Consider the following 12,510-nt stretch of genomic DNA (forward strand, 5'->3'; position numbering starts at 1 on the left):
AGCTTCCGCTTGCTGTCTCGCTTGCTCAGGGATTTGCTGGTCATGGCGGCGGCTGTCCTTCCTCGCGGAGGCGCTGGAGGTGGGTCATATTATTATATATTATAACGGGGGGGGGGTGCTGCTGGAGAGAGTATGCGGAGGGATTAAAAAAAAAACCTATTAGGCAAACCGTTTCAATGCAAACTTTTTCTGTGTCTCCTTTTTCTTATCGTATCTGAAGAAGTGTGCATGCACACGAAAGCTCATACCAAAATAAAAACTTAGTTGGTCTTTAAGGTGCTACTGAAGGAATTTTTTTATTTTCCTTTTTCTTAAGGTACAGATTTTCAAAAAGACCTCTTGAAAATTGGGCAGCATTTTGGTGCAGATTTCTCCTCATGCACACGCTTTTGAAAGAATGTTTCCCCTAATATTTACATTTCCCATAATTATTTGATTTCTGTATATTATTCCGCTAAAATAATGCATTTATAGTTCTTTCCCCTTTCGTGAGGGGGTAGGACATCTTTTCCCAATGGAAGGGCAGATCTTTCTCCTCCTGCTCTCCTCCCTGGAAGCCAACGTGAGCAGGTGGGTGAACTTCCTTGGTCTCCCCATAGGGCTTGGGGTCAAGGCAAACCCTTAAGCATTGGAAAGCTTTCTGCAGAGGCTCACCATGCAACTTGTAATAATTTTTATCTGGCCTGTTTTTACCATAATTTATTAAATTTATATACCTCCCTGTACCCACAGGCTCACAGGATAAAATTACAATATAAAAACCAAAGAACATAAGCAAAACTGAAACAAAAACAACCCAATAGCCCCCCCAACACACACATTTTTAAACATTTTGTTCCAATCAAATACAGCAGTTTCTGCAAGAGCAGTTCTGGGCAGAAGAGGTTTTTTTTTTAAAGGAGAAACAAGAACAATTTGGGATTTTGTACAGAGTGTCAGGTGCGGATGGCGCTGTGGTCTAAACCACTGAGCCTAGGGCTTGCTGATCAGAAGGTCAGCAGTTCGAATCCCCACGGCGGGGTGAGCTCCTGTTGTTCAGTCCCTGCTCCTGCCCACCTAGCAGTTCAAAAGCACGTCAAAGTGCAAGTAGATAAATAGGTGGAAATAGGCGTTTCCGTGCACTGCTCTGGTTCACCAGAAGCGGCTTAATCATGCTGGCCACATGACCCGGAAACTGTCTGCAGACAAACGCCGTCTCCCTCGACCTATAGAACGAGATGAGTGCCACAACCCCAGAGTCGTCTGCGACTGGACCTAATGGTCAGGGTCCCATTACCTTTTTATAATTAAATGCTACCACTTTAGAGTTCAAATGCTGAACTTAAAAAATAGCATCCACGCCTATCTATATTATGGCAAATGTGAAGGACATTTAATACATGTGCTCCTTGTCATACCTTAAAATATTTAAAATTCTATTTTCATTTTCCACAAGGGTACCAGTGTACATCCTCCAAATGTACAAGCGTTTCCCAATTCACTTGCTCCATGGGAACTTTCCATAGTGTTCTTTTGCATTGAGGCTGAACTGAAGGAAAATAAGCACTGTTGCTTCCTCTTCTCTTGCTTATATTCTCTAATACAGTGGTACCTCGGTTTAAGTACACAATTGGTTCTGGAAGTCTGTACTTAACCTGAAGCGTACTTAACCTGAAGCGAACTTTCCCATTGAAAGTAATGGAAAGTGGATTAATCCGTTCCAGACAGGTCCGCGGAGTACTTAAACTGAAGCGTACTTAACCTGAAGCGAACTTTCCCATTGAAAATAATGGAAAGTGGATTAATCTGTTCCAGACGGGTCCGCAGAGTACTTTGACCTCCCACTAGAGGTCAAAGAAAACAACAACTACCAGACCTTTAGAAGGCATCTCAAGGCAGCCCTGTTCAGGGAAGCTTTTAATGTCTGATGGATTTCTGTATTTTAATATTTTGTTGGAAGCCGCCCAGAGTGGCTGGGGGAACCCAGCCAGATGGGCGGGGTATAAATAATAAATTATTATTATTATTAAACTGAAAGTACTCAAACCGAGGTATGACTGTAATAGTCTGTGATTGATCTGGCCTACTTTGGAGCAGGATCACTTTCTCCAAATCCCCACCTACTGGGGATTCTGGCCACATACACATCATACATTAAAGCACCGTGATGCTGGTTCAAACAGTCCTTGTTCCCAGAAATCTGGGAGCTGTAGTTTGTTTTTTTAAGGGTGCTGAGAGCTGGAGGAGAGAGAGAGAAACACACACACCCCAATTCCCCTTGCAGAGCTACAATTACCAGACTCTGTGAAGTGGGATTGATGGTTAAACAGTTTTCCAGAGCAAACTGTAACTCTGTGATGGAGAACCGGGATCTCTCCTGACAAAGCTGGGCACCCTTAATAACATTCATTTGGGTAAAACAATCCCAGATTATTAAAGACTTTATGGTAACAATTTGAACTTGGCCTGGTAGTAAATCAGCAACCAGTGGAGGTATTTTCTTCTTGTTGACTTTGCAGGACCCACATTTTGGAGGGCAGATTTTGCTTTATGACCAAAATTGGCAGAGCAGGGAGGCGTTCTTTCAACCTTCTTGGTAGCTGCCTTGAAGCACAGATGGAATAAGAAGATTCTGCTTAGAGAAGCTGTTCATTCCATCGAGACAGGGAGAAGCGGAGGATTCTGGGAAGGAACCGTGCAGAAGATCCTGAACAAGGAGGACGCCCTCAGCTCAGATGCTCAGCTCCAGCACTTCAGACAGTTTCTCTACCACGGTCTGCCGAGAGGAGGTTTGCTGCTGACTCCGCCACCTTTGCCTTGAGTGACTGCGGCCAGAGCGATAGACACGAAAAGTCCGATCTGGTTCTCCTAGAGCAGCTCCTGGATGTCCTCCCCACAGAGATGGAGAACTGGGTGAGGGAACGTGGGGCAGAGACTGGTTCCCAGGCGGTGGCCCTGGCCGAAGGTTTTCTCTCGAGCCGAGCAGAAGATGTGAAGCAGGAGGAGGAAACATAAAAAGCACTTCCTGGCTGCTTTCCCACCCTTTCCCTCCGTTTCCAACAAATATAAAAGCATAATAAAACATTAAAAACTTCCCTATACAGGGCTGCCTTCAGATGTCTTCTAAAAGTTGTATAGTAATTTGTTTGCTTGACATCTAATGGGATAGCGTTCCACAGGGTGGGCACCACTACCGAGAAGGCCCTCTTTCCTTGTTCCCTGTAACTTCACTTCGTGCAGTGAGGGAACCGCCAGATGCGCCTGGGACCTGGATCTCAGTGATTGGAGTGAAGACACTCCTTTAGCATTTCATCAGTTTGCCTTTTTATTCCATCAGGACATGTTGAAGGGATGCTGGCAGAAGGGGAACAATCAGAAGTGTCACCAAAAGGATCCAAAGAGGAGGAGGAGGAGCAAAGGAAGCTGAGGGTTCAAGATGGAGGCAGCAGGCGAGAGGGGAGACGAAAGCAGAAGCCGGGGGGTGACTCCGGTACGTCTCAGGGTGGTGATAATCAAATTCACAGAGAGGAGAAAAAGCATGAATGCACAGTGTGTGGAAAGAGATTGGGTAGTTGCTCAGCTCTTATTTTACATCAAAGAATACACACAGGAGAGAAACCGTATAAATGTTTGGAGTGTGGAAAGAGCTTCCGTGATAGTGGTAACCTTACCTCGCATCAAAGAACTCATACAGGGGAGAAACCGTATACATGTTTAGAGTGTGGAAAGAACTTCACTCAAAATGGTACCCTAACCTTGCATCAAAGAATTCATACAGGGGAGAAACCGTATACATGTTCAGAGTGTGGAATGAGCTTCAGTCGGAGTGGTCACCTTACTTTGCATCAAAGATCTCATACAGGGGAAAAACCGTATACATGTTCAGACTGTGGAATGAGCTTCAGTCAGAGTAGCCACCTTAAGTCACATCAACGAATTCATACAGGGGAAAACCAGCATACGTGTTTGGAGTGTGGAAAGAGCTTCACTCGCAACAAAGGGCTTACTAGACATCAACAAGCTCATCAAGGGAGCAAACCTTATGAATGCTGGGAATGTGGCAAGAGCTTCAGTCGCCTTGACCACCTTTCCCGGCATCAAAAAATTCATATAGCGGAGAAATGATATACATGTTTGGAGTGTGGAAAGAGCTTCATGTGCGGTAGTCACCTTACTAGACACCAAAGAACTCATACAGGGAGGAAATCTTAGAAATGTCTGGTGTATGGAAATAACTTCAGTGACGGGCTCCCTTTCTAAACAGTAAAGAACTCGTACAAGGAAAACATCTTAGAAAGGGTTGGAGTGTGGGAAGATCTTTAATCATATCAAATAACTCTTACAGAGAGTAAACCAATGATCGTGTTCAGAATTAGAATTTGCTTCCATTAGAATTTTTATTCCTTTTAGTGGCTGTGTTGCATATTGTTCTTCTGATCAGAGTTAGATTTGCATAGCTATGTTCTATTTTCTTTCCCATGCATTATTTCCCATGTATTCATCACTTGTATATAGCGTTGCTTAAATATTTCTCCAAATCCGCAAGATTTGTTAATCTGGTGTGAATTGATCTGATATTTTTCATAGACAGAAATGCATTCACTGGTATTCTGTCACTTATATAAAGTAGATCTTTGCAATGAGAGTATAGCCCCTCAGAACACAGCTCTAATGAACAAATGTTGTTGAAAAACTAATACTGTATATTAAACCTCAATATGCAGTCAAGAGAGAAATTAGAACAGTATAGAAGATGCAATGATAACTTTTACTCAGCGTACTTGCACTTGTTAGATTAAATGTACAAGGCAGACTTATCCTGCTAATACATATTACAGTACATAGATTTGAATCTAGGACAAAAGCTGTTACAGACTGACTAACTGAGGCAGAACACAGCACAACAGAACAGGCCTAGTGCTCAGATGCTCTAGAACATCCCCAAACTGCGGCCCTCCAGATGTTTTGGCCTACAACTCCCATGATCCCTAGCTAAGAGGACCAGTGGTCAGGGATGATGGGAATTGTAGTCCAAAACATCTGGAGGGCCGAAGTTTGGGGATGCCTGCTGAAGAAGAAGAAGAAGAAGAAGAAGAAGAAGAAGAAGAAGAAGAAGAAGAAGAAGAAGAAGAAGAAGAGGAAGATTTATACCCCGCCCATCTGGCTGGGTTTCCCCAGCCACTCTGGGCGGCTTCCAACAAAATATTAAAATACAATGGTCTGTTAAACATTAAAAGCTTCCTTGAACAGGGCTGCCTTCAGATGTCTTCTAGAAGTCTGGTAGATGTTTTTCTCTTTGACATCTGGTGGGAGGGCATTCCACAGGGCGGGTGCCACTACCGAGAAGGCCCTCTGCCTGGTTTCCTGTAACTTGGCTTCTCGCAGCGAGGGAACTGCCAGAAGGCCCTCAGTGCTGGACCTCAGTGTCCGGGCAGAACATGGAGGCTTTCAACCTTTTTGGGTCCACAGTTCCCCTGACCAACTACATTCTTTCTGTGGCACCCCTGTGGGGCTCAGGAGCCCAGTTGTGTCACCCTTTACCTGCAGAGTTGGCAGCCTCTCACCCTTTTTTTGAACACTGTCCCTTGTAAGGTGTTCCCTCAGTCTCCTCTCCTTGAGAGTCCTCTGGGCAGCTGCTGCTGCTGCCCCTGGTCTCTGAGCTGCCCCCTCCTGCCCCAAAGAGAGGTGCCTCCTCGCACTGCTCCACAAGGGCCTGGAACCTGTCTGTCCATTCCCAACACCAGGGGCTGGCTGGTTGGACTCCCTCACGTACAAGCCTTTGGGAGGCAGAGACATGAGAGGGCATCAGAAGAGAGAGAGAAGGAAAGAGTGACAGAGGCCAGGGTTGCCTGCAGCACCCCTGACCATAATTCAAGGCACCCCAGGGAGTCACAGCACCCTGGTTGAAAACCACTGCTCTATCACATAATAATGTTCGTAACTTCCATAAACGTACCTGAATAAACGTATTGACATAACTGCCTCTGGCAGAAGGTGTATAGCATCACAGAATTATATATTAGAATTCTATAGTCCATAGAAGACAGCTCCCAGGGGCTGAAGTTTGTTCAGCCCCCAATGAAATATTTGAGGGGCCTGGGCTCCCCAAAATTAATGGGCATTGCCATTCAAATAGTGTGTGGGGGTGTCATATGATCAATTATGTGGAGTGGGGCTTACCTGGGCCCCTCCAATATTTTGTTCAAGTTGGCATCCCTTTACTTAGCATTTTGGGTTATATATATAAAATTTTCTGTTGTATATTTCAGAGTACTAAGTTTTACATCCTTAAGATATCGATGATTTCCCTTCTTCTGTTTCCATGGTTCATTTTACATATCATAAATCCCTGCATATTTTACAGAAACTATACCAATCGGTTTTCCATTATTGCATACATCATAACTTGTTTACACTGTTGAATTTATCTTAATGCTGCCAGCGTTTTTGGCTGTACACAGTTCCCCCCCCCCCAGATATTCAATAAATGTTTCCCAATCTTCTCTAAGCGTATGTTCTTCTTATTCTCTTATTCTATATGTTAAGTCTGCAAGCTGCACATATTCTGTCAACTTAAGTTGCCATTCTTCTTTGGTTGGACATTTTGGGTGCTTTCATCCCACATATAAGGCTGGCATGACCTTTAATAACATGAGCTTGGGCCTGCTCCCCATACTGCTCTTAAATGGTATAGTGATGCATTCCATTAGCAGCCTGGCTCTTCTAGCCAGGCAGAGCATAAATGCACCTCACCTTTGAATACCGGATGGGTCAGGGCAGCAGGACAAGGCCTATTAAGGCTCAGATAAATAGCCCTGGTTCAGACTTTTACCGAGATTTGGCAATAGCTCCTCTCTTTCTAACTCTCTGGAGAAGGGGCAGGGCATGGAGGAAGGGGAGAAGGAGAAGGAGAGTATGGATTTGATATCCCGCTTTATCACTACCCTTAGGAGTCTCAAAGCGGCTCACAATCCTTTCCCTTCCTCTCCCACAACAAACACTCTGTGAGGTGAGTGGCGCTGAGAGACTTCAGAGAAGTGTGACTAGCCCAAGGTCACCCAACAGCTGCATGTGGAGGAGCGGGGAATCGAACCCAGTTCCCCAGATTACAAGTCCACTACTCTTAACCACTACACCATGCTGGCTCTCAAGCTGTATAAGGCTTGCCCAATCTGTTCCTTGCCACTGACTGAGAGCCTGCCCAGACCCCAATGTGTCTGTTTGGTGCTCTGCCACTTCTTTGCCAAAGATTGCCCATTTTTCCACCAGCCACATGAGGATGAGGGGAAGCAGGCAAGCAAATCCTTAAGGCCCAGGTTGCTGCTGAAGGCCACAAGAAAGCCAGGATCTAAGCCAGGAATCCTAGGTTCATTGTGGGGATCTGTTCCTCTGTGCACCTTTTTAGGATATTAATTTTGGAAATGCATGTTTTGCAATGTTCCCAATTTGCCCAAAAGGGCAGTCCAAAAAATTGAAGAATATTTGCCCCCGACTTTGGAACTCCCTGTCTACTCCCTCCCAGTTGTTTTCACTGTACTCTTCCGCACCCGCTAAAGACATTTTTGTTCATGCAAGCCTTTCCAGATGTGTCAAATGTCATTTATTTTAATATTTTTTAATAATTAAATAGTCATTTTAACTTTTTTTTTACTGACAATCTCATTGTTTTATTTTTCCTGAACTGTGGATTTTTAATATACAGTCATACCTCGGTTTAAGTACGCCTCGGTTTGACTACTTTCAGTTTAAGTACTCCGCGGACCTGTCTGGAACGGATTAATCCACGTTCCATTACTTTCAATGGGAAAGTTCGCTTTAGGTTAAGTACGGACTTCCAGAACCAATTACACTCATACTTCGGGTTAAATACGCTTCAGGTTGAGTACTCCGCGAACCTCTCTGGAACGGATTAATCCACTTTCCATTACTTTCAATGGGAAAGTTCGCTTCAGGTTAAGTACGCTTCAGTTTAAGAACTCCGAGGACCATCTAGAATAATAATACAAAAGATGTACGTAATAGCAAAACAAGTGTGCAATTCCTAAGAAGCCATTTACAACCCCCACCCACCCCCCATGTAGGTTTTCTCAGGAGTCAGTCCCACTGTTCCCAACAGCTTCTTAATCTCAGGGAAAAGCATATAAATTCAGTTTTGGGATTCCCCAGGCAGAAGAGATTTGGGTCCTCTGAGGGATAAATGCAATGAGAGAGGAAAGTATTCTTTTCCATCCTATCTGCTTGCCTTAATTCAGCAGGCTTTCCCAAAAGGTCTTGGGTGTTTGTTACAGATCCTTTCCTCACTTTGAGTGCCACCTGGCTCAGGTAAAGTTCCATCAGAATGTAATAACTTATAAGAATCTGTGTTTGACAGTGAATGGTTTCCCCTTCCTTGGAGGTTTTTAAGTAGAGGTTGGATGGCCATCTGTCAGCGATGCTTTAGCTGAATTCCTGTATTGCAGGGTGTTGGACTAGAGGACCCTCGGGGTCCCTTTGGGGTCCCTTCCAACTCCACGATTCTAAGAAAGCTGTCCATACAAACACATCCCCCCTCGCCCAGCCCATTCACAAGGCAGGAACATAAATAACGCAGGAAAATTGAAATGCAATCTGCGACCCCACTCCCTTTTAACACAGTAGCTCCCAGACTTTTTCTGGCTGCCATCTTCTTGGTTCCATAAAATTGTTCCAATTCCCATTATTATTATTATTATTATTATTATTATTATTATTATTAGAATTAGAATTTATATACCGCCCTATACCCAGGGGTCTCAGGGTGGTTCACAGAATAAGGTCAAGATTTAAAACCAAAAAATACATAATAAAAATGAAAAAAACAACACAATAGCCCCCCAAACGAACACCTGCCTTACCCAACCCTATAAAAAGCTGTTATTGTCTAATTATTCGAGTAAGGAAGATAATAAACATAAATAAATAAAACAAAAATATACAGGGTTTGTAGTCACAAAATTATAAAATCCTCTTTTTAAAGCCTTCCAAGTGGGTGCCTCAGTATTTCCTCTGTACATCTCAGCAGGGAGGAGGAAACATCGGGCCCATTCCAACTTTCCAATTCTCCGATTCGATATCCTGCCTTTTCCTCCAAGGAGCTGAAGGTTGCATATAATACATGGTTCTGCCTCTCCTCCTTTACCCCCCCCCTACCCTAAGCTATAAAAAGCCACAAATGCACTTAATTATATAAACAATGTGGCAAAAGATTGTATGGTAAACTTAAAGCCTCTTCTGTTAGAAAACTCTTTTACTTGTCATGCATACCTACATGCAGTGCAATGTCCGCATTTGGAAAAAACCTCATGGAGCTGTGGTCAAGGTCTGCTGTGTAGATATGTGTTATAAGTCAGTATGTTTTAGCATATCTCTATGTGATCTGGTGCCTTGTTTAGCAAAGCAGGAAAAGACCTCACAGCCTGGAATATTCTATCTCACTGGGCAAAAGAAATATATCACTTGAATCATGTGATGAAAAGCTGTGGAAATATATTTTAAAATTCACGGCATGTAGCTCATTAAAAGAAAATTCTATGAAGATGATGTACCGATGGTATTTGACTCCAGTAAAGCTTGCTAAAATGTATAAAGATACCTCTAATTTATGCTGGAAATGTAAGGATAAGGAAGGAACTTTTTTTTTCATATGTGGTAGACATGTAAGAAAATAAAGGGCTTCTGGGAGATTATATACAATGAACTTTTAAAATGTTTAAAATTACATTTGTAAAAAACAACAGCTAGAGGCTTTTTTTCTAGGTGTAATAGGAGAAGAATTGCCAAGGAAGCAAAAGAGACTATTTATTTATGTGACTACAGCGGCCAGAATGCTACCAGCCCAGATGCGGAAAGAAGAAAGGGTCCCAACGAAAGAAGAATGGAAAACTAAGATGATTGACTCTGCCGAAATGGCTAAACTTGCTGTGAAGATCAGGCACTAAGATGAGGAAAAAAATCTATCAAGAATGGGAAAACTTTATAGACTATTTTAGAGAACACTGTAAAAACGTCAAAACATTGGCAGGTTTGAGGTAACATTTATGAAGACTAGAATTAGGAGGGGGGGACATGTTGAAATTATTTGGAGAAATATAATGATATGCAAGGAGAATAGGGTGGGGGGAATGGAAACAGAAGGGGGCGAGGGAAAGTCATTTATTGCATATTTGGATTGGATATCTATGTACCCACAGGAAACGTTTTGGGGCGCCCGTGCAGCTGATCCAGCGGGACTTTCCGGAGGCGAGGCGAGTGCCTCTCCTCGCTCTCTGCCCGGAGCAGCCCAGAGGCTCCTGCCGATCGGCTCCGAAACGGTTAAGAGCAGCGGCGACAGAGCTGAGATTCCTAGAGCGGAGGGGAAACGGCTGTCGGGACAATACGAGCTTACGCTTCCTGTCCGACTTCCCTGTCAGTGATGGCGGCGGCTTTCCTTCCTCCCGGAGGCGCTGGAGGTTGGTGATATTATTATGTATTATAACTTGGGGGGGGGGGTGCTGCTGCTGCTGGAGGGAGTATGGGAAGGGATCAAAAAACCCTATTCGGCAAACCGTTTAATCGTAAGGTTTTTTCCCTGTGTCTCCTTTTTCTATTCATCAATTTATCCAGATTTTCACATCTTATTTTTTTCAAAAACCTCCTGAAAATCGTCCAGCATTTTGGTGCAGATCTCTCCTAATGCACACGCTTTTGTAAAGGATATTTCCCATAATATTTACATTTGCCATTGTTAATGCATTTCTGTACACTATTCTGCTAAAATAATGCATTTATAGGACACCCGCCCCCCTTTGTATGGGTCTAGGACATCTTTTCCCAATGGAAGGGCAGATTCTTTCTCCTCCTGCTCTCTTCCCTACAGGCCAACTTGGGCAGGTGGGTGACCTTCCTTGGTCTCCTCATAGGGCTTGGGGTCAAGGCAAACCCTTAAGCATTGGAAAACCTTTTGTATGGGCTCACCCTGAAATTTGTAATCATTTTTCTCTAACCCTGATTTTACTATAATTTATTAAATTTATATACCTCCCTATACCCATAGGCATCACAGGATAAAATTACAATATAAAACCTGAAATTACATAAACAAAAACAACCCAATAACCCCCACCCCGAACACGTTTGAAATATTTGTGTTTCTATAAATTACAGCAGTTTCTGCAAGAGCAGTTCTGGGCAGAAGAGGTTTTTAAAAAGGGGAAACAAGGAACTTCAAGTCCACATTAAAAGTCCAAGTGTGGCTGAGCCCTTATACAGACAGGCTAATAATGATAATACTACTAGTAATACTACTAATAATAATAATATTAATACTCCTGAGCATCCTCTCCCCCTTTGTGGAGCCCGACTGGTCCCCTGGTACACTCCAAGCTGGGAGACTGAACGCAAGTGGATGAAAGATCCAAATGATGCAACCAAACACTGCTAAGGGCTCATTATCAAGCCTATCTAGTGGCAGTGAAAGCAGCAAAGCAAGCATAGTTTTCTGCCTCCATTGCATCCTCATGTCCGGCAGAACTTTTCCGGGTTGTACGGGGCCTTTTACAGGCTGGCCCAAAGGAGGTGGTAGAACCAACGGTAGCTCGCTTTGACTTGTTTGCAAAGCATTTTGTTGTTAAAATGGCTTGCCAGAATGCTTCAATGACTGGAGGAGAGATCTGACCAGGTTCATATGGCAGGGTAAGAAACCCCGCATAAAATACAAATTACTGACGGACAAAAAAGAAAAAGGGGATTCCGCACTCCCCGAATTAAGAACATATTTCGAAGCCTTGTGCCTATTTTGGATTAATGATTGGATCTTATTAGGGAAAACAGATTTGGAGAGTTGCAACAATAGGTACAGATGGCATGCATACCTTGGCTACAATAAGGTCAAAGTCCACAAAGGGTTCACTAATCATCTAGTCAGAAATGCTCTTTATAAAGTGTGGACAAAATACCAACCATTATTAGAACTCCAAACGCCATGGTGGCTATCCCCAGTAGAGGCTTTTGCAGTCAAACAAATAAATATGGAGGGAAATTGGGCAACCCATAGTCAACTATTAAAAGAAGACCAAGGACCTCTGAAATTGAAAACATTCGGAGAGATAAGGCACTACATCACCGATTGACTTCAATATCACCAATTGAACAATGTTTTTAATTCAGATAAAAGAAATTGCTTTGGGAAAGAGGAATCCAAACTAGAAAAAGTATTATTATGAAATGACAAAAAATTATTATCTAGAGTCTAAAATTTGTGACCTGTTATTGGAATGGGATCTAAAAGAGGAGGAGATAAAGGATGTAATGGTTAAATGGGCCCAGGACATCGGCCACACAATACAGATGGAACAGTGGGAGAGACTCCGGAGGTTAGATAGCAGATTTACTGCCTGTTACGCTATCAAGGGAAACTTAATGAAAATGTTATACAGGTGGTATATGACACCTTCCAAACTAGCCAACGTATATAAACTCAAATCCAACTAATGTTGGAAATGGAATAATGCAGAAGAAACAATGATACATGCATGG

At 43.2% G+C, this 12,510-nt stretch overlaps 2 protein-coding genes across 3 annotated transcripts in view; both read left to right on the plus strand.

The window, feature by feature from the left end:
- LOC132591384 (uncharacterized) lies at positions 1–6,487 on the plus strand. Of its 2 annotated transcripts, none has more exons than XM_088664240.1 (2): positions 1–79; positions 2,499–6,487. In XM_088664240.1, exon 2 carries the CDS (start codon positions 3,331–3,333, stop codon positions 4,102–4,104), a length of 774 nt encoding a protein of 257 aa, XP_088520366.1. In that variant the 5' UTR covers positions 1–79; positions 2,499–3,330; the 3' UTR covers positions 4,105–6,487. The 2 variants fall into 2 exon arrangements, with proteins under 2 accessions (XP_088520366.1, XP_088520365.1); XM_088664239.1 differs by having other exon boundaries at positions 18–79; positions 3,317–6,487.
- LOC118081404 (uncharacterized) overlaps positions 5,210–12,510 on the plus strand; it is a 25,186-nt gene continuing 17,885 nt past the window's right edge. The window contains exons 1-2 of the mRNA XM_088664271.1: positions 5,210–5,259; positions 10,188–10,445. Of these exons, the coding sequence (XP_088520397.1) occupies positions 10,409–10,445 (37 nt within the window). The 5' untranslated portion in view covers positions 5,210–5,259; positions 10,188–10,408. The remainder of the gene's footprint in view (positions 5,260–10,187; positions 10,446–12,510) is intronic.

This window comes from Zootoca vivipara, chromosome 2 (genome assembly GCF_965207765.1).
Source record: "Zootoca vivipara chromosome 2, rZooViv2.hap1.1, whole genome shotgun sequence".
NCBI lineage: Eukaryota > Metazoa > Chordata > Lepidosauria > Squamata > Lacertidae > Zootoca > Zootoca vivipara.